The 19,118-nt window shown below is 50.8% G+C and overlaps 6 protein-coding genes across 6 annotated transcripts; 3 read left to right on the top strand and 3 right to left on the bottom strand.

The window, feature by feature from the left end:
• Window positions 1-151: 151 nt before the first annotated feature.
• On the top strand, window positions 152-5,727 carry CI109_106381 (uncharacterized protein; the record flags this gene model as incomplete). The annotated part of the gene is made up of 18 exons (XM_032007035.1): window positions 152-223; window positions 292-502; window positions 564-1,610; window positions 1,682-1,867; window positions 1,927-2,075; window positions 2,128-2,700; window positions 2,766-3,010; window positions 3,080-3,416; window positions 3,475-3,621; window positions 3,681-3,848; window positions 3,918-4,192; window positions 4,252-4,384; window positions 4,443-4,662; window positions 4,731-4,829; window positions 4,883-5,058; window positions 5,120-5,356; window positions 5,425-5,521; window positions 5,585-5,727. 18 exons carry the CDS (start codon window positions 152-154, stop codon window positions 5,725-5,727), a joined length of 4,515 nt encoding a protein of 1,504 aa, XP_031858677.1.
• A 325-nt stretch (window positions 5,728-6,052) lies between these two features.
• CI109_106380 (eukaryotic translation initiation factor 3 subunit F) lies at window positions 6,053-7,340 on the bottom strand (the record flags this gene model as incomplete). Its single annotated transcript, XM_032007036.1, has 4 exons — window positions 6,053-6,399; window positions 6,516-6,757; window positions 6,916-7,188; window positions 7,276-7,340. The coding sequence occupies 4 exons, from the start codon at window positions 7,338-7,340 to the stop codon at window positions 6,053-6,055; spliced, it is 927 nt and encodes a 308-aa protein (XP_031858678.1).
• Window positions 7,341-7,738: 398 nt separating this feature from the next.
• Window positions 7,739-14,558, top strand: CI109_106379 (uncharacterized protein; the record flags this gene model as incomplete). The annotated part of the gene is made up of 11 exons (XM_032007037.1): window positions 7,739-7,780; window positions 7,849-8,223; window positions 8,292-8,354; window positions 8,425-10,377; window positions 10,433-10,792; window positions 10,845-12,143; window positions 12,209-12,440; window positions 12,516-12,796; window positions 12,866-13,683; window positions 13,748-13,913; window positions 13,983-14,558. The coding sequence occupies 11 exons, from the start codon at window positions 7,739-7,741 to the stop codon at window positions 14,556-14,558; spliced, it is 6,165 nt and encodes a 2,054-aa protein (XP_031858679.1).
• Window positions 14,559-15,364: 806 nt separating this feature from the next.
• On the top strand, window positions 15,365-16,346 carry CI109_106378 (uncharacterized protein; the record flags this gene model as incomplete). Its single annotated transcript, XM_032007038.1, has 4 exons — window positions 15,365-15,420; window positions 15,514-15,576; window positions 15,732-15,797; window positions 15,878-16,346. The coding sequence occupies 4 exons, from the start codon at window positions 15,365-15,367 to the stop codon at window positions 16,344-16,346; spliced, it is 654 nt and encodes a 217-aa protein (XP_031858680.1).
• A 427-nt stretch (window positions 16,347-16,773) lies between these two features.
• CI109_106377 (uncharacterized protein) lies at window positions 16,774-17,820 on the bottom strand (the record flags this gene model as incomplete). The annotated part of the gene is made up of 2 exons (XM_032007039.1): window positions 16,774-16,816; window positions 16,901-17,820. The coding sequence occupies 2 exons, from the start codon at window positions 17,818-17,820 to the stop codon at window positions 16,774-16,776; spliced, it is 963 nt and encodes a 320-aa protein (XP_031858681.1).
• A 574-nt stretch (window positions 17,821-18,394) lies between these two features.
• On the bottom strand, window positions 18,395-19,060 carry CI109_106376 (uncharacterized protein; the record flags this gene model as incomplete). The annotated part of the gene is made up of 2 exons (XM_032007040.1): window positions 18,395-18,463; window positions 18,581-19,060. The coding sequence occupies 2 exons, from the start codon at window positions 19,058-19,060 to the stop codon at window positions 18,395-18,397; spliced, it is 549 nt and encodes a 182-aa protein (XP_031858682.1).
• Window positions 19,061-19,118: the final 58 nt, after the last annotated feature.

Raw genomic sequence — 19,118 nt, 5'->3', positions numbered from 1 at the left:
GTTCGTCCTTCGTGTCCAGTAACATAATCGATATTCCCAATCCTTGATCAGTCTTCAGACCATCTCAATCTCTCTTTCAACCTACACACTCTTGATCGAGCATTCTTATAGCTTCCGTTAGGCAAAACACGATCGAGAGAAAGGATACACCATGCCTACTGCAAAAGGGTTGGCAGCGCTTCGGGAAGCGCGTGCAAAAGGTGGAAGATTGGGTCAATGGAAGGTGAGTACTTGTTCTCTCCTACTTGTCGCACTCCCTCTTTGCTGATCCAGAAATTGTCATGTAACTAGCCTGAAGAAGCCGATCTCTATGATGAAGTGACAGACGACCAATATCGTTCCATCGTCGGATCACGTCTTGAACAAGACGATTTCATCGAAGACGACGATCATGGAGGATATATCGATCATGGTATGGAAGATTGGGATGGGGCGGAGGACGGAGGAGATGATAGTGAAGACGAGGATGATTTCGATGGTGAAGATGAAGAGCTGAGAAAAGGTGAGTTAGCCTTTTAATGTCGCGATCGTCATTCGCTGTCCAAGAGCTGACATGTTTGTAGCACGAAAGCTCAAACGGGCAAAGGCTAAAGCGAAAGCGAACGGGGGGAAAGTTCCACCTAAAGCCGCCAAATCCAAGTCCAAATCTGCTTTCTCGGACTACGCTCGACCTGCCGCCGCCGCTTCATCTTCCACTTATCGACCCGCACCCAACGCCATGCAAGAAGACGATTTCATGGCTTCCCTGCTCTCCTCGGTCACTGCCACTACCAACGAAGTGGCTGCTCGGAAGCGCAAGTCTTCGCCTGATATCCCCTCTTCGGAAGGTATGGACCCCAGTTCCGAATCTTCGTTCTTCTCCACCGGACGCAAGAGATACGGCGCGGAGAGCGACGAAGAACAAGTGTGGGATTCGAAGCGAGGAGTGATGATGGGACAGGGGAAGAAACCAAGAGTTTCAGATGCGACCATCGTTCCTCGAAGACAGGAGCGAGAGCGAGATCAAGAAAACGATAGTGATTTCATCATGGACATAGATGATGAACCGCCTTTCATGGTAAAGCCCGAACCGGTCGATGAGGATGATGAGGATGATGAGGAAGATGAGTTGGAGATCAGAAAGGTCAAACCTCTTTCTTCGGCCGCGACGAAACTCAATGGAGGTGGTGGAGCTTCAGCTCGAAGAAAAGCCATCAACTCGTCTGCAGTGAAACATATCGTCAAACCCGAGCCTGCTCTTCCGATCAACGTCAAGGCTGAACCCGATATCGAGATTGTCAAACCCTCTATCCCCCGCCAGAACGGTAAAGCTGCACCACCCGGTTCTGCACATTGGTCTGCTATTCAAGAATCACTCTTACCTCAATCATCACCGAAAACGTCGGAATTGGACGAAGTTCGGGCACCGAGTGGATCGACGAAAAGCGAGAATGTTTTGGAAGAAGATGGGAGTCTGAGGATCTTCTGGTTGGATCATATGGAACAGGACGGAGTGGTCCATCTGATTGGGAAGGTCCTGGACCGACAAACGGGAAGATACGTTAGTAGTTGTTTGACAATCAACGGGATCCAGCGAAACCTGTTCGTCAAACCCCGAGCCAAGCGATTCGGTGAGTCCTGCACTAACATGTACAACAGTCCCGCCTAGAATCATGCTGATGTCCACTGTAATACTGTGTAGTTCGCGGCGAGGAGACCGATCAGGATGTGTCTCGAACGGATGTTTACGAGGACTTCGACAATTTCCGTCAGAAAGCAGGTATCGAAGAATGGGCAGCAAAATTCGTTCAACGTAAATACGCGTTCGAGGACAAGACCGTGGAGAAGGGCGAGAGCGAGTGGATGAAGGTTGTATACGGATTCGATCGTGAGTCGGCTACATCCTTCTGGCATAGACTGGTAGAAGCTGAACTTCATGAATCACAGAACCTGAAATACCGATCGATGCTAGTGGACCAACGTTTAGCCATGTGTTTGGTGCGAATACTACGCCTTTTGAGTTGCTCGTGATCAAGCGAAAGATCATGGGTCCCTGTTGGTTGGAGATCAAAGAGCCTTCGTTGAGCACCAAATATGTACGTTCAGCGGTTTTGAGAGGCTACTGTGAGCTAATCACAAATCGCTTAGGCATCATGGACCAAAATTGAGTTCACTGTCTCCGATCCCAAGAACGTAAACCCCTTCGCCGAGACCGACCCTTCCGCACCTAAGGACACCCCACCCCTCACCATCATGTCCATTTCCCTTCGGACCATCGTTAACCATCGCGAGAACAAGACGGAGCTTCTATGCGCGTCCACTCGAACATGGGAAGGATACAACATTGAAGATCCCTCTCCACCTGATCAGCTTCGATCGTCTATGTCTACCATCGTCCGACCGATCGAGAAGTTCCCACCGGGTCTCGAAGCTCGTGGTAAGACAGATCGATCACCTTTCCAAACTGTCAAAGCGGAACGAGCACTTCTCAACTCTTTGCTTGCTACCATCCAAAGACACGATCCGGATGTCATTGTCGGACACAACTTCCTTGGAAACAGCTTCGAAGCATTGCTGTACAGGATGAAAGAGCTGAAAGCGGATCATTGGTCTAGAATTGGACGATTCAGGAGAAAGGGCTTTAACATCAGTAAAGCTGGAAGTAACGTCAGATTACTGGCCGGTCGTTTGGTGGCAGACTTATCAAGTGATGCTGCGAAGGTGAGTCAACTACGCCCGCCTGCTCTCCTCGTCGCGGGATACTGACTAGAACTTCTACTTGATAGGGCATGATTTCGTCCACAACATGGTCTTTGACCGAGATGTGTGGCACTCATCTGAAAGTCCAAAGAGAGGATATCGACCCTGAAGACACACATAGCTATTTCGACCATACGCTCTCAAGTCCTGAGAAGCTTGTCAAATTCATTAGACTGTGTGAGGTCGACGCCTTCTTCCAGATGGCTATCGCTGCGAGGGTGCAGATGATGCCTTTGACCAAGCAGTTGACTAACTTGGCTGGTAACTCTTGGTGAGTGTCTTCTCGCCATTGAGTGACTTCCATCACCCGAAGGGGGATCCAGCTAATGCCGAAGTACAGGAACCTCACCCTCAACGGAGGTCGTGCTGTGCGAAACGAATTTATCCTGCTTCACGAGTTCCATCGACTCAAATACGTTTGTCCCGACAAGGTCTTTTCGAAATTCAAGCACAAGCCCGCAGCTCTCGATGACGAAGAAGGTGGCGAAGACGTCGTCACTACCAGTAAAGCACATCGAGGAAAAGCGAAGTACTCCGGTGGTCTGGTCTTTGAGCCCAAGAGGGGATTGTGGGATACCTATATCTTGGTCATGGATTTCAACTCGCTTTACCCGAGTATCATACAAGAGTATAATATCGACTTCACAACTGTCGTGAGGGACGAAGAGGATGATGAGGTGAGTCCATCTTCGTGAATGTGTAAACCACTCGCGGTGCTGACGAACGATGCGCCAGGCCGAGGAGGAGAAAATACCGGATGTCCCGTCCAGTGAAGTGGCACAAGGTGTACTTCCAAGGATTATTGCTACTCTCGTCGGAAGACGTAGACAGGTCAAGGGGTTGATGAAGGATAAATCTGCTTCGCCAGCTAAACTGCTTCAGGTAAGCTGGCGCGCACCGAAGTTGTGAAGCATTCAGCTGATTGAGTTGATCTATGGTAGTATGATATCAAGCAACAGGCGCTCAAGCTCACGGCCAACTCGATGTACGGTTGTTTGGGTTTCGCGGGTTCGCGATTCTCGTCTAGACCTCTGGCTGCCTTGACAACCTTCAAAGGTCGAGAGATCCTTACCCATACGCGAGAGCTTGCCGAGTCACTTCAGCTAGATGTGAGTAATCCACCGTATTCTAACTGACGCTACTGGCGTATGGCAACGTGACTGACTTCCTTGGTACAGGTCGTCTACGGTGATACCGATTCCGTCTTTGTCAATTCCAACGTCACAACCTATCCCGAGGCTCAGAAGATCGCCAATGACTTCAAGAAACTTGTGAATGAGCGATACAAGCTCCTCGAGATTGATCTCGATGCTGTTTTCGAGCGGATCTTGCTGTTGAACAAGAAGAAGTATGCGGCGGTCAAGATTGATGAGAGTGGTGATAGGACGACAGAGGTCAAGGGTTTGGACATGAAACGAAGAGAGTTCAGTAAAGTATCCAAAGATGCGAGCAGGTCAGTGCGATTCTGATCGAGAGCCCATGACACTGGCAGGAGCTGATTTGGCTGTATAGTGCGGTATTGAAGGAGGTCCTCAGTGGAGAAGCGACGGAATCGGTTGTCGAGAAGATACATGACCTTCTCACCAATCTCGGAGAAGGGGTGAGGAACGGTATGGTCCCTCTGGAAGACTTCATAATCTTCAAGGTTAGTCAATTGCTCTTTTGTTTCTCGCATTGCTAAAAGGATCGTTATGTGTTATTAGCGACTGGGAAAGAACCCGGAAGACTACCCCGATAAGAAGTCGCAACCTCATGTTCAAGTCGCTCTGCGGATGAAGGCGAAAGGTGCAGCCGTCCGAGCACACGATGTCATCCCGTACATCATGTGTTTGGGCGAGGATGGTAAATCGGGGAAGACAGCCACCGCTGAAAGGGCATGGCATCCTGATGATCTGCGAAGACAAGGTTCTGAGCTGAAGATTGGTGAGTACAGCGTCTCATCCATCGCTCGCAAGGTGAACCTGTGGCTAATGTGATCATGTTTGTAATAGATTACGACTTCTATCTCGACACGCAGATTTTGCAGCCGGTGCTGAGATTGTGCGAGTCTATCGAAGGTACCGAGCGAGCAAGATTAGCAGAGTATCTGGGTGAGTTGGATGTCATTGACCAAATGGTGCTAAGCTGATATGTCGTGTTGTAGGTTTGGACCCATCACGATATGCTACAAACGTATCTGGCGAGACTAGGGAGAAAGAATTCTTCACCTTTGAATCTCAGATATCGGATAAGGAGCGATTCCGTGAAGCGGAACCATTGAAACTGCGTTGTCCTACTTGCGAAATCACTTTCAGCTGTGAAGGTCTCTTGGACGATACCGTGAGTTTTGCTTTGCTTGCGTGGAGTTGGACTTCGGCTAATTGATATTGTGATGGTGCAGACCAATATCCATCCCACAGGTGTTGTGTGTAACGCTTGTAATGCCGTCCTTCATCCTGCTTCCGTGTCGATTCAACTCGAGAACCAAATCAGATCACATATCTCACGATACTATATGGGTTGGACGATATGTGATGGTGAAGGTTGTGGAACCAGAACGCGGATGATGGGTGTGTATGGCAAGAGGTGTTTGGGTCTGGGAGGGAGAGAGGGATGTAAAGGGACTGTAAGGCTAGAGGTGGGTTCTAGATTTGGTGGCTTACACGAAAGAAGACTGAAGTGCTGATACTTTTACCTTGTTTGCAGTACTCTGATAGCAAGTTGTATAACCAATTGCTCTATTTCCGAAGTTTGTTCGACGCCGAAAAAGCAATCAATACAGTTCGAGGTTCAGGTCGTTTCGGTGAGTCCCTACCAAATCCAACCAGATTACAATCAACACCAGCTAACCGTGTGGCTATTGTAGAGGAAATTCGAGCGATCACAATACCGAACCAAGTCTTATTATCTTCGCTCATAAGTGTTACGGATCGATATCTCGATAGGAACGGGAGGAGATATGTCAATATGAAAGGTCTGTTCGGGTTTATGGAGAGAATAAAGCTTTAGCGCGGAGCATGCTTCTTATTTGGTCGGCTTGGGTTTGGGTCTTGTTTGTATGTTAGAGTAGTTTCACTCGCATGGATGCATGGTATTTCTTAGTCAGAGCAAGATGTGGAACAGGAAAGGCTTGATGCAATGGCACAAACAAGTTCACATTGGGACGAAGATGTGCGGCAAGATGACAACAAGACGAAACGTCGTGCTTTCCGTTGCTATTCGTCTCACGTATCTTGCCAAACCACACAGAAGCAATCTTTGCATACGATGACTACAATGCCATCTCCTCCCTCCCCTCTACGCCTATTCCCGCTCTCACACACCACACATCCGCTTACTGCGCCACTTGTTGCTGTTGCTGCAACAAGGCCAATCTGCCCGCCAACTCGACTTGACTCCTGACCAAATTAGACAAGTACGACACTGTCAAAGTATCTTGCAAACCGGCCTTGACACCACCTTCATCTTCGTTACTCCCAGCAGACGCGGACCATCGACCGAGTCCTTCGAGGAGGTATCGACCAACTTCTACGTTGGGGGCTTGAGAGCCCGCGTTGACGGATTGGACGTAAGCGAGAGTTTGGTCGATGAGGGAGGAGAGTTGGGAGAGCGAAGAGGAGAGTGCGGGAAGAGGAGGGAGTGCGGGAGAAGGAGTAGGTGCGGGACCAGTGAGAAGGTCCACTGTATAATAAGTATCGCACACGAAGGTCATTGTCAGCCATAAAGTCTAGCAAATATATTTTCCCAAATCTATTCGTGCGTCGTCGTTGAAAATGGTGAAGAAACTTCGCACTCACAAGCTGCTCGTTCAGACTCGGCATACTTGATCTCGACGGGAACAGGCAAGAAAACACAGTTCTCAGGCTTGGCGCTCAATCCGAGCGAAGTAGAAACCCATCCTTTCACACCCAAACCTTTACCGGAAGGGTCGAGCTCGGTGTCGATGGTCAAGTGCACAGAGGGGTAAGGGGCGGTCTCGCCGGTAAAGTAGTTTTGGATGAGGGCGGAGTATGGGTTGAGAGTTGGGTGGGTAGCGTACCTGGGTGAATAAATGGGTTAGTCTCGGTGCTGTGGAGGGAGTAGGAATTGGATTGGTACACAAGACATGGGAATATGGTGTGTCACTTGTTTCGATACAAATCGGAAAGACAAAGCAACCTGGATGGATACGCAGACGCAATCACCACGGCAACTCACCATCCAACGATCGACTCCTTTGCACCGTTCTTAGCCAAAAGCTGAACCATACCCTGTTGGAAAGGCATGTCCACTGCGATCTGCTGCTCGTCCTCCTTGTGAGGGACCGCGAAACATGCTCGAACGTCAATCTCTTGTCCGTTATCTGATCGTGTGCCCATCAAAGTACCGATGACTCGAGGAGAAGAGTCGGCTTCGGTAGGTCGTCGAGAGTGATGAGTGAGGATGGAGGCGATAACGGAGGGGTGAACGGTGATGAGGTTGGGAGCTCGGCTATGTGGTGACCGCATATCAGCACAACGACTCAATTTATTCATCGACTGATGACCAATGTCTCCTGTGAAGGACGATAGCACTCACAGCTGAGAAGAAGATGTAGGAGGGAGGTTGAGGTGAATAGCAGAGGAAGAAGTATCGAGCGACATGATGATTCGATTTATTCCTTTTGTTGAGTGAAGATCGAGTCGGGATGTCCTTTTGAGTTCTACCAGCAAGACGTTGTGCCGGCTTTTTGTGTCTGTAAATGTATACAGATAGCAGCTGAAGATGATAGATCTTTTTGACACAGAACCAAGTGGTTGACGAGCGAAAGGACAATTGTTGAACTTTGCATGTCGAAGCCATGTACCTGATATCAACACTCTTTTCACCCTCTTTCGATAAACCCTGAGATTACTGTTTGACCGATTATCAGGCTCTCGCGTGACGCGCTTGCTAGCTGTCGCTCGTTGTCGTCCACTTGCACCTTCGCTATTTCCATACCTAATCTGCATAACTTATACCCCTTACAATATCACTTTTTCCCATCTGTATCAATCTCAAGATGGCGTCGGAGCCTACTGCTGACGCTCTGAGAGTCGAGGAGGTAAATAGCCAGCTATATCAGCTCATCACAAGGTTATGCTGACGTGGTTATACCCTTCCTACACATAGTCCCGCTTCACAGGCGAAGGATCCGACCTCACTCTCCTCCACTGGCTCCGTCATGCCGAACAAGCTATCGAGTCTCTCCCATCCGACGAACTCCAACCTACCATTGCCTCTCTACACGCCTTCTTTCTCAAGCTCCTTCTGCCGACCGCTACACCCACCCTTCCCAAACCCGGTAGACCAATACGACATCTCGTAGCTCGATGTCTTGTGAAATTGCACCAGCGGGTCGAGTCGAGGACATTATTCGATTTCCTTCAGGTACTGATGAAGGCAATCGGTGATGGTGGAAGTAAAGGGATGAGTGCGGCCGAGAACGTCAGTAGAGTTGCTACATGGTATACTATCGGCGAGGTTCTCAAAGAGCACGGGACGAACGTGAGTCGGATGCGGTGTTTTGCTTGAAGAAAGTAGTAGTCGACGATCTTACTGATATCGCAACGCAGATGATGTCCTTGATGGGCGATCTCTGTGCATCGTCAGTGAAAGTGCTCAAGAACACGAATCTTGTAAGCATAAATCCCGACTGATCATTGCCGTTCTTGATGGCGGCTCGCTCACTGTTTTGTTGTCCTATAGTCCGTCATCCTTCGTATCCATGCTGTCCTCGCCTTCTCCAAATCACTGCAATCTGCTGGAAAAGCGCTTCCCGATGTCCTCGTCAAGGATCTCCTCAAGACACTCCGTGCAGGTCTCCAAGACAAGGCACTTCCCGTTCAACGCGCATGTGCCGAAACATTTGTCTCCTTGCACTTATACACCGCGGCTTTACAATTACAGCCGACAATCGACACGGTCGCCCCTCTTGTCTTGAAGTCTTTAGAAGGCGCAGACTACCTCACTCGACGTGCATTGAGTCGAATGTTGGCACATTTGTTGGCGGCAACTCAAGTTCCCGGATCTGGAGTAGCTCCGCCTGATAATAGCAAAAGGTCGTCAGCCAAGAATGGGGAAAGTGCGGATCAATCCAATGAGCCGACTGTGATGACCTCCGCCGCAGAAGACCGAGGGTCGAAGACCCTGCTCACTACCCAAGAAATGCTCAAGTACCTATCAGTACCATACAATCGACCTCAGACCCCTCGAAAGCTTCGGAACGCCATCATCGACGTTTACGCTACTCTCTTCACATCTCTCGGTGCGGATTATGTCGAGAGACACTATGCTGAGCTTGTCAAGCATGTCATGGACGAGATAGTCATCCCGCAACGAGGCCAGAGTACACGGTATGAGGTCCTTGCCACGAGAGAAGCTGTAGGACTACTGCTGCGCGACTTGATAGGCGTCAGACTGTTGTCGGAACCTGGTCAAGTGGCAGCAATCCGGGACTTAACCAACTCTTATCTAAAGAAATGGTCACCCAGTCCTCTGCCGGGCCAGGCCAAGATGGACAAGCAGGTTCTCGTCGTTGCCCTGCGTGAGATCGCAGGACTGTTGGAGCAACTAGGCAACTCACCACCATTGGTCATCGAGCTCCTCGCGGAACCTCTTGTGCGGCTGCTTTCGCACGAATCGTACTCTGTCCGACTGGCGGCATCTTATACTTTACGGCGATTCTGTACGATGAACCCCAGTCAGCTCCCCAGAATGCTCAACATCCTCCTTGCCGACATAGAAAAAGATCTCAGCATGCTCAGTACGCCCGCTGCAGCGAAAGAACTCCCGCACAGAGTCATCGGAAAAGCTTTCGCCCTATCCGCTCTCATCGCTGTCAGCCCGCAACGCCCGCTATATGTGTCACACGATATATCGACAAAAGTCTTTGACATGGCAGTGTCGCTTCTCAAACAAGCGGGTGACCATGACATCTCACCGGCCTCGATCGAAGTGCAAGTAGCTTGGTATCTGGTTGCTGCTCTCATGTCGCTTGGACCGAGCTTCGTGAAGCTCCATCTGCCCCAACTGCTGGTCCTGTGGCGAAATGCGCTTCCAAAGCCAACGAGCAAAGACACCTCCGTCGGCGAGCGAGGTGAGGCGGAATGGAGTTTCTTGTTGTTGGTCCGGGAATGTACTCTCGCTGCTGTGCTCAACTTTTTGCGACATAATCATACCCTGGTCAACATCGATGTTGCTCGTCGTCTTGCTACCCTTTTCACCAACTCGCTCAACTTCGTGAACGGATTTGCTACCGCTTACGCTGAAGCACTGCGTGAGCAAGCTTCCAATTCTAACGGCGGATCGTCCCAACTTTTCACCGCTCGTCCATCACTGGTTGAGCGAGAGGCGAATCTCCGTCGTCGTGTTTTGCAATGCTTCACCACCCTTGGACCTTCGTCGGCGACAGAGTCGATGCAACCAGCGTTGCTGCAAGCGGCAATTACCGTCTTTGCGGACCCAGAGAACTACTCGGGCTCAGCTGCACAAGCGGCGATCGCAGCTCAATCAGGACAGTTCACAAGCATATGGCAATCTACGGACGGGTATGCATTCGGTGTGACTAGCTTATTGGGAGCCCGAGAAGGAGCTGGAGGCGTGGACGCAGAAGAGGCGTTCTTAAATAGGGACAGGGTAGAGATGTCTGTGGAGTCACAGGTGAGATCTTGTGTGCCTATCTTTCCACAAGGCTATAGCTGATGGGCTTGGATAGATGTCTCATCCGATCATCGGTTCGATTGAACATGACTTCCTCGACCTTCTTAAGTCTGCGCTTCCCTCTTCGCCTAAGGCGCCCCCTCCACAAACAGGTGTCATAGATGCGGGAGTGGAACTCTTCGCTACGCTTTTCTCGCATCAGAATGTTGAGGGACAAGTGCAATCTTTGGCGACACTTTCAAGTCATATGCGATCTAGCAAACTGGAGAAGAACCCTGGAAGGAAACAGGCCGTGATGGCGAACACCATGGCAGCGCTGCGGAAAAGTTTGTCCAGTGTCGATGCTGCGGGACCGAAGGCCAGAAAGGTTCTGGGAAGCAATCAAGTTAGCGACCTGATCAAGTCTCTCCTCCAGGTCAGTCTTTTCTTGTCCTACTACAATAACATTCATACTGACGGGTGTGCAGGATGCCATCTTTGACCCGAGCCCTAGCATCAGGACGGCTGCTGCTGAAACCATGGGCGCGCTGAGTTCCGTCGCCGGAAGCTCATACCTGTCGTCGCAAGTGCAATGGCTTGTGGACCAGGTTGTCAACAATCGAATACCTGATAGCAGAGCGGGTTGTGCTCTCGCATTCGGAGCGATATACAGTAACGTCGGAGGCTTAGCTGGTGGACCTATCCTCAAGACAATTGTTAACATTCTCATGTCACTCGCTACGGATCCTCATCCTGTGGTACACTTCTATGCAATGGCGGCTCTGACACAAGTCGTCAACGCTGCGAACCTTTCCTACGAACCGTATGTGCCAACGACGCTCGGCATGCTGGCCAACATCTACCTTCTCGAGACTCACGATCCAGACGGTGGTTCTCTCGGCAGTGTCAACCTTCGTGGCGATCTTCCGGCCTATCAAGTCATATGTCGAATACTCCACGCTTTGATCGGTGTTCTCGGTCCCGAATTGCAAGAACCAGGCAAAATCCGATCATTAGTTTTCCTTCTTGTCCACGAATTTGGTGAAGAGACTGACGAAGGTCTCGCTGTCGAGGCAATCAAGTGTGTGCAACAGTTCCTCATGTTCGCCCCTACCGAGGTGGACATCCCCAAGCTTGTTCAAACTTTCCGATCACATCTCGCCTCGACTCGACGACCGCTCAAAGTCGCAGCGATCACAGCGCTGTATCAGATCGTCCAGAGAGATGCGGTGCTTATCACGAAACTCGGTGGAAATCAGCTTGTCGAGGACTTGTTTGGCCTGCTAGACGATGATCCTAGTATTGAAGGTGTTCGACAAGTCATTACCAGCTGGCTCACTCAGACGGCTGCTGCGCTACCTAGCGGTTGGATCGATCTTTGTCAGAGGATTATGACGCGGACGGCTGCTCAGAAAGCTGCAGCGGCTGCCGCTCAACAAAAGCAACAACAACAGTCTGTTGCATCTGGCCCGGCATTCATCGATGACGAGGGTGAATCGTTCGGAGGTGGTTCTGGAGTGGCGGCTCTCGCTTCGAATGCTTTATCATCGCGATGGCGAACTCAGCTTTTCGCTCTGGAATGTCTACACGATATAATAGTCTCAGTTGCAGAGGGCGGGAGACAAGAAAACTTTGACCCGGTCTTGGCTAGGAGGTCAGGAGCGAACGAGAGGCATTTGCTGTTTTCGAGAGTGGCAGACCTGATCAGGATGGCGTTCTCGGCCAGTGCGGCCTTGGTCATGGAGGTCAGACTGGCGGGATTGGTCGTGTTGAGGGATGTTATCATCGTAAGTGTGCTTGCTGTACTAAGATTGAATACACAGCTAAACAATCTTGGATGTTGCTCTTACAGCGCTTCGCAAATTCGGCAGATCCAGACTTCGAGGGCACTCTTCTGCTCGAGCAACATCAGGCTCCTATTGCTGCCGCTTTGACACCTTCGTTCGGATCAGACTCGGCACCTGAAGTCCTTGCTTCGGCAGTGCAGGTCTGCGCTGTTTTCGTTGGCTCTGGGGTGGTCAAAGAAGTAGGCAGGATGGGCAGGATTCTGAAGCTATTGACTGGCGCCCTGGAGCAGTGCAAGAGTGAGTCCAATCGACTTCCAGCTTCCTGGGCACTTCCAGTTCTGGGTACTGACGCTTACGTGCGGGAACCCCTAGGCGGAGAAACGCTCGCTCTTGGTGGCGTCGAGGACCTCTCCTCCAACGCTGCGGTCATGCTTAAGATATCCATCCTTGCCGCTTGGGCAGAATTGCAAATAGCTAGCCTTCGACAAACGTACTTGGACGACGTGCTCAAGCCTTATAGATACTTGCTTGGACCGTTCTGGATAGGAGCGTTGAGGGATTATGCTCAGCTGAGAACGGACCCGGAAATGGGTGGACTTGGTGGTGCGGGAATGGACGCTGGTGGCGGGGTTGGACGAGATATCTTGCTTCCGGTGAGTGATGCTCTTCATTCACAGTCTGAACGCATGAGGGCCTTAAAGGACTGATAGTGGCTTGCTCAGTACTACGAGCAATCCGTTCCCAAACTCCTACACGCCGTGGCTTTATCGCTTGCCTCGTCAGACCCATTCGCACTCGGTGCAATGGACGGGCAGACCTTCACTGCGCCTTCCGACAAACCCGCTGCGACTGGTCCCGCCATTCGACCAGAACCTACCGCAAACTTCTACGTCATATATGGACTCGCTTTTGAAGCTGTCATCAAGTCCACTGGAGATATTACAGCTACCTCGATGGCGCAAGCTTGTCTCAAGGCGATGCAAAGTCTCGTCAAACCTCCTTTGGCTGGGACGACAGTGTTCGAAGGTCAATTTTTCGACGAACTGTGTACGGTGTGCTACAGAATCGCCATGTCTGAACCAGCTGTTGTCAAGTCGGAAATGGTGGAGCTCGTCTCGGCGTTTGCGGTCAGTCGAAAAGGGACAGGTACGATCGACTCGGCGCAGACAAGACGGATCCTCGCAATCATCGCGTTTGTCTTGAGACAAGTGATCCCGACAAAAGAAGTGAAGACCGCTTTCCACCACCAAGATTCTTTGGCCGATAGAGTGGCGTTCCTTCGAACGGGTTTCACCGCCCTCGGGAGAGTCATAGAGTGCATTGAGGTGACCCAGAGGGCGGATCTTTATGCTGTTGGGGTACACCTATTTATGGATCTGCTGAGCGACGAGACACCCGGTGATCTCATTGGTGGGACGCTAGGATGTCTCAAGGCTCTGGTGGAGGGTTTGATCACTGCCCAAGTCCCCGGTGTGGGAAACGGGGAGAAGGTCGTAGGAGGACTCATTGGAGGATGTTTGGGCAACGTGGATGATATGAGGTGAGTTGCGGATGTCTCCCGCTGAAAATAGATGTCGAATGCTGACCGTTTTTCATCGTAACAGAGCCCGCGTGAACCCCGTCGCTAATGTCAAGATCAAGAACAACTTGCTGGCTATCACTCTGGTGCTTACTACTCTGCCGGGGGACTTTAAAGTCAGCAAAAGCGTAGTGGAGGGAGTGGGATACACGATCGGTCAATACCTCGGTGCTAGTAGCGAGAGGCCAGAGGTGAGTCATGTCAAATCTTTGCATCTCGAATCTGAATGGAATGCTGACGTTGGATGTTCTGCGCCTCAGCTCGGCTTGACTGCCATACACTGCGCCTCGACACTCCTCGCTGCTTCGCTTCGTCCTCTTCCATCACCGCTTGGGCCGAACTCGCCGCCAGCTCCTTCGCCAGTACTTCAACACGCTGCTCTCCATCTTTTACCGCCTATGATCACATTCATCTCCGACTCTGTTGTCAGTAGCGCTACCAACCCGGGCTCTGCTCCACCAGAAGGCGTTCGTGAAATCGTCAAGTCTCTCGTCGGATGGGTTTCCGGTCTGTCAGAGGAGAACGACGCCAAATCACGAGGTTATGGTGTCTTGTTACCTACCTTGTGTCTGATGCTTGATCCACCTGGGTCGAGTGGTGGACATCAGGGACAAGGCCAACTGCACGTGATTGCGACGGGGGTGTTATTGGGATTAGCCCAAGGTAGTCCCAAAGCGTTCAAAGATGCCACAATGGGTATGGGTGAGGGAGAACGGGGTGAATTGGAGAAGGCTATAAGAGAAGCGGTGGGCGCGAGAGGACAAGGTGGAGCAGGTGGGGCTGGTGGGGCTGGCGGTGTGGAGAAGAAGGGAATAGAATTGAAGAGTTTTGGTTAGACTAGTCTATATGTGTACCCGGTTAATTCGGATGAGATATGGGATCTGCAGAAGGCAGGCGCCATAATTGCATTTGGGAATAGTGAAGAGTAGTCGTAAGATATGTTAACGTATGCAACCACGAATGATCTTGTACGTTGGGATATTCCCCCGTTGTGAGATAGTGGGCTGGTTTATCAACGGGAACACAGAGACCGAGTTTTAACGTGATCAAGGTACAGAATGTAGATCCGGTTGTAACTTGCCGGGTGGGTGAGAATATACAGCTTGTGTAGTTACACCAGATACAGTATCATCCCGCCCGTGTGTCGTGTACTTTGTGTTTACTGTGGTACAGTAAGTGTTAGGTATTTACCACAATTGGTTGTGGAACTGGTGAGGAACCATATGCTCGTGGGATAACCTTTATTGTAAATTTGATGCGACAGGTCACGAGGACAAGTTGATACATACACCTGCTTCTCGTGTCCCAACCCATTCGTGCTCCAGCCCCGGCCAACGACACGGAACACATTCTGGACAGAGACACCGTGTGCGACGCCTCCTTTTCCCTCTCCCTCCGTCCCCATTCATTGCCGAACCACCGGAACGCTTTGACCCCGCACACCCACACACCCACACACCCACACACACGAAGGTATATAACATAGATAAATCAAAACCCCCCCTCTCCCTTCCAATTCTCTTCCTACCTCGCTCTCTCTTTCTCTTGCATATCATCTCAAGCCGTAGTGTCAAAAGGTCGAATCACATTCTCTCATCTCAGACGTAGAAATACATAACACTAGACAAACTTACAAGCAACGATGAAGGTCGCTCTTTTCTCCGCTTTGACTGTTTTGGGTCTCGCAGCTGCTCAGACGTGAGTCTCGTCGTCACATAGCACATCCACCATGTGATGATGGCATACCGCGCTGTGCTGTGCTGATCAATGGCGATGACCTTGCTTTCGCAGTATCCCCGCTTGTGTTCTCACTTGCTCAACTACCGCTGCTTCTGAAGCCGGTTGTTCTTCTTTGTAAGTGGAGCTAGAGTCTACTCCCACCAACAAGACCTATGCTGATCGTAACACGTCTTCCTGCCAACTCTCATTTCTCCACATCCGCTGTCGTCCTCCTCCCTCGTACTTGTCTATTTGCTCATCACACCGACCTCGTCTGCTCACCCCAACAGCGCCGACGCCGCATGTGTTTGTGCTTCAGCCACCTTCCAAAACTCTGCTACCACCTGTATCCTTGCGTGAGTGCGAAGCGGACCTCTTTGGTGGTCGCAAGTCGGAAAAACAAGCTGACGAGTATGATCCCTTGTCTCGTCTACAGATCTTGTGGTACTGAGGATCAACAAACTGCTTCCGCCTTACAACAGGCTCTTTGTGCCGGAATCTCGATCACCTCAGGCACCGTGACTGGAACTGTTGCTCCCGCAACTTCTTCCATCTCAATCGACAGTTCCTCCCTCTCCTCTCTCACTGAGGCCGCTGCGACTTCTTCCGGTGTCGTCTCTTCTGCTGTTCAAAGCGCAAGTTCGGTCATCGCTTCCTCCGTCTCGGCTTCAGCTTCTCGAAGTGCTAGCGCTTCTGCTTCCGCTAGTAACAGTGCCAGTGCCGCTTCGAGGAGCGGTGCCAGCGCCAGTGCTAGTGGTGCTAGCGGTGCTAGTGCCGCTGCTTCTTCCGCAGCTTCCACTTCCAAGGCTGCTTCAAGTGCATCTGGCCTCGAGTTCGGTAAAGGTCTCGTTGGTTCCGCCATCGCTGTCGCCGGTGTCGTCGCTGGTGCCATTGCCGTCCTTTAAACGGTGGTTTAGCCCAAACTTTACTCGATAGACATTCAGTCGTCTCGTATCCGTCTTATCTTCGTCTTGTTACCTCTTTCTCTGTTGGTTATAGGTTTTCGTTGAATATGGAGTGAAATAATATGCAAAAAGTTGTTATGTCCAACGATCCGCAGCAGGCACACGTCTTATCTATCAACGCAACTATGGCTTCCCACCGGTAGCGTCGCGATTGTCGTTGGAGAAAAGAATCGTCTGCGTCGAGTACATGTGATGGTACAGCAATAATACATACAACATTGGTTGAGATTGGTACCAGTAGCGGAACTAAATGCGTTACTTTACAGTCTGCTTTCTACTACGCACCGGTCACTTGCCACATGACTGCTAGTCTCTGAGAATCTGATGACTCGCCCACGTCTTTCCTTATCCTCACATCTCTCTCCGTTCACATCAATGCCAATACTTGGTGTTCGACCTCGTTGTGCTCGCTAGGTCTCATCACTTATCAGACTATGTATTAAAGACACTACCCGCGTGACCTCGATACAACAGTCCCGAAGGACTCTACCGACGTCGATGAAAGGTCCGAATCCGGATCTGGATCCGAGTGGGACGAGTCGGTCGACGAACCTGATCCTCTCCCTCCAAACGTGGTCATACTTCCCAGACTCGCATTTCGTTCAATAGAATGACGAGTGACGAGGAACGAGGCTGTACCAGGTGAACGATGAGGTCGACTTGGTGGACTCGGTTCGTTTAGATCGCTTCTCGAGTTTGATGAGATAGACGGTCTGGTATAGCGTTCGACCTTACCGATCGGTGCTGAATCCGTTGTCGATCGTTGTTGTCGACGAAGTGTGTTCTCATCCATCCTTCGAGCCGTCCTCACTTCCACAGGCGTTCTGTCCTCCTCGATCTCTCCGCTGATGCTGTTCTTCTTGCTCGCTCTGAGCAGAAGGTCCTTGAACTTGTCGCTCAAACGACGTTTGTGGCCAAGTGAACGCTGACTCTGCGAGCCATCATGATGCTGTTCATATTCGAAACCAGCTGGATACCAAGATTTCAAATTATGACTGCCGCTGGATCGGTCACCGCTTTGGTCTTCGTTGGTCACACGAGCATAGTCGGAGAGGTTGAGGACGAAAACCTCGCGATTGCTGTTCCCTTTCCCATCATGTCCATGAACGGTCCACTGATCCTGCTCTGATACGTATGCATCTCCAGAGGTAGGACGAGTACTCGAAGGGAGCGGTGCAGTCTTGCAAGTTGCACGGGTGGGGATTGGTCGATGAACAGGAAGAGAGGATGGTAAGGACGTGATTATCCTCAATTCCGTACGAAGCCGTTGCGAAGCTAAGGAGATCGGAGGGACTGAAGTCGATTGATTGAATACTGGCGGTGAGGGGCGGTCGATCGGGGAGATTGGGACGGCTTTCGTGGGTGAGATGGAGGAGGAAAGGGTAGAAGTGGCGGTGTGAGGGGGAGCGATCATCGTAATAGTTGTGCGGCAAGTGTCCAGCACTTTGCCGAAGGGAGTGAGTCGTGATCCTATGTGAACGTGTTTGATAACGACCGATAGCGGTAGTACATCGGGCATTGAGGGAACAAGCTAATCACTTCGTATTGACGCTGTATTGAGTTGGTTGTGCTGACAGGTCTGGTTCGGATGAAATATGTCGACATTGCCGTAGCTAGTCGACCAGTGGCGCAGATAAGCGGTATGATGACTATTGCCACCCATACCTCGCCTTCCATTCATGTCGCCGCATCACCTTTGTCCGGAGCGTTTTGACAGTCACGCCTGCGTCAGAGCGTTTGAGTTGAGCGTATGAGGTATGAGCATGGGGTTTGAGATTGAAGGCGTGAAAGGAGTGCAATCGTACGATGACCTACACTGATTGCTGGGGACTCGAGCGTTGTTGACCGCTTGTTAACGAAGCAGCGTTGAGGACGTTCACCAGTCCGTCGATGGTCATGATACCTCGGCATGAGCTTGTGGATGATCTTGCTGATGCCCTCGACGATTACCTGGTCGTGCCGGAGACGCTAGGGCGATCTTGCGCCGTCTAGTAGAACCAATCTGGACGCCATTGTTTGTCGTATTTGACTTTCTTCGGCTCGAAAGCCGCGATGAACTGCGAAGTAGTACATATTAGCATCACGGCCATCTTTGCCAAACTATCTCTGCTCAGACCATTGGAATCGTTAGGTGAATAATTTGCCCGAGTTACAGCACATAGTATCGCACTCACCTCCATGCCTGCTTCTCCTACACCCCCACCTTCCGCCCCGCCAGCTGGTCCTGCAAACATGTCGCCCTCGGCAAAGGTCCCTGTCAAGCTCCATCCTTGCATCCTCCTGATTAACGCACAGACAAAGGTACAGCTCCCCTTCCCCATGTTGTCATGTATCAATAACGGATAATTCCTCTTATCCAAAATCACCTTTAACAGACCCTCTAATCTCTCTCCACCTTCTTGTGTATACAGATCGGTCTCTTTACTTAGGTCGAATCGGTATAGTTTCAAAATCTGAGATTGGACGAAATCGAGCGAATCTTGACGATATGGATCAGACCCTTCGAGGTATATTATTCCTCTTAGATTGAGACGTCGGAGGAATGTGTGGTTCTTGGGGTTAGGGTGACCGGATCGATAGATTCCTGGGACGACGAGGGAGAAGTTGATGGGTGGGACTACAACAGCCTGACTTGATGGGAGGGGGACTGTCATTGTGAGGTTGTTACAATCTCAGTTAGTGTGCGTGTGCAAGATGCAGCGATTCAATTGT

The sequence above is a fragment of the Kwoniella shandongensis genome, chromosome 12, assembly GCF_008629635.2.
Source record: "Kwoniella shandongensis chromosome 12, complete sequence".
NCBI classification, from domain to species: domain Eukaryota; kingdom Fungi; phylum Basidiomycota; class Tremellomycetes; order Tremellales; family Cryptococcaceae; genus Kwoniella; species Kwoniella shandongensis.
The sequence above is the reverse complement of the archived record's forward strand: the minus strand, read 5'-3'. Positions and strand labels throughout refer to the sequence as shown.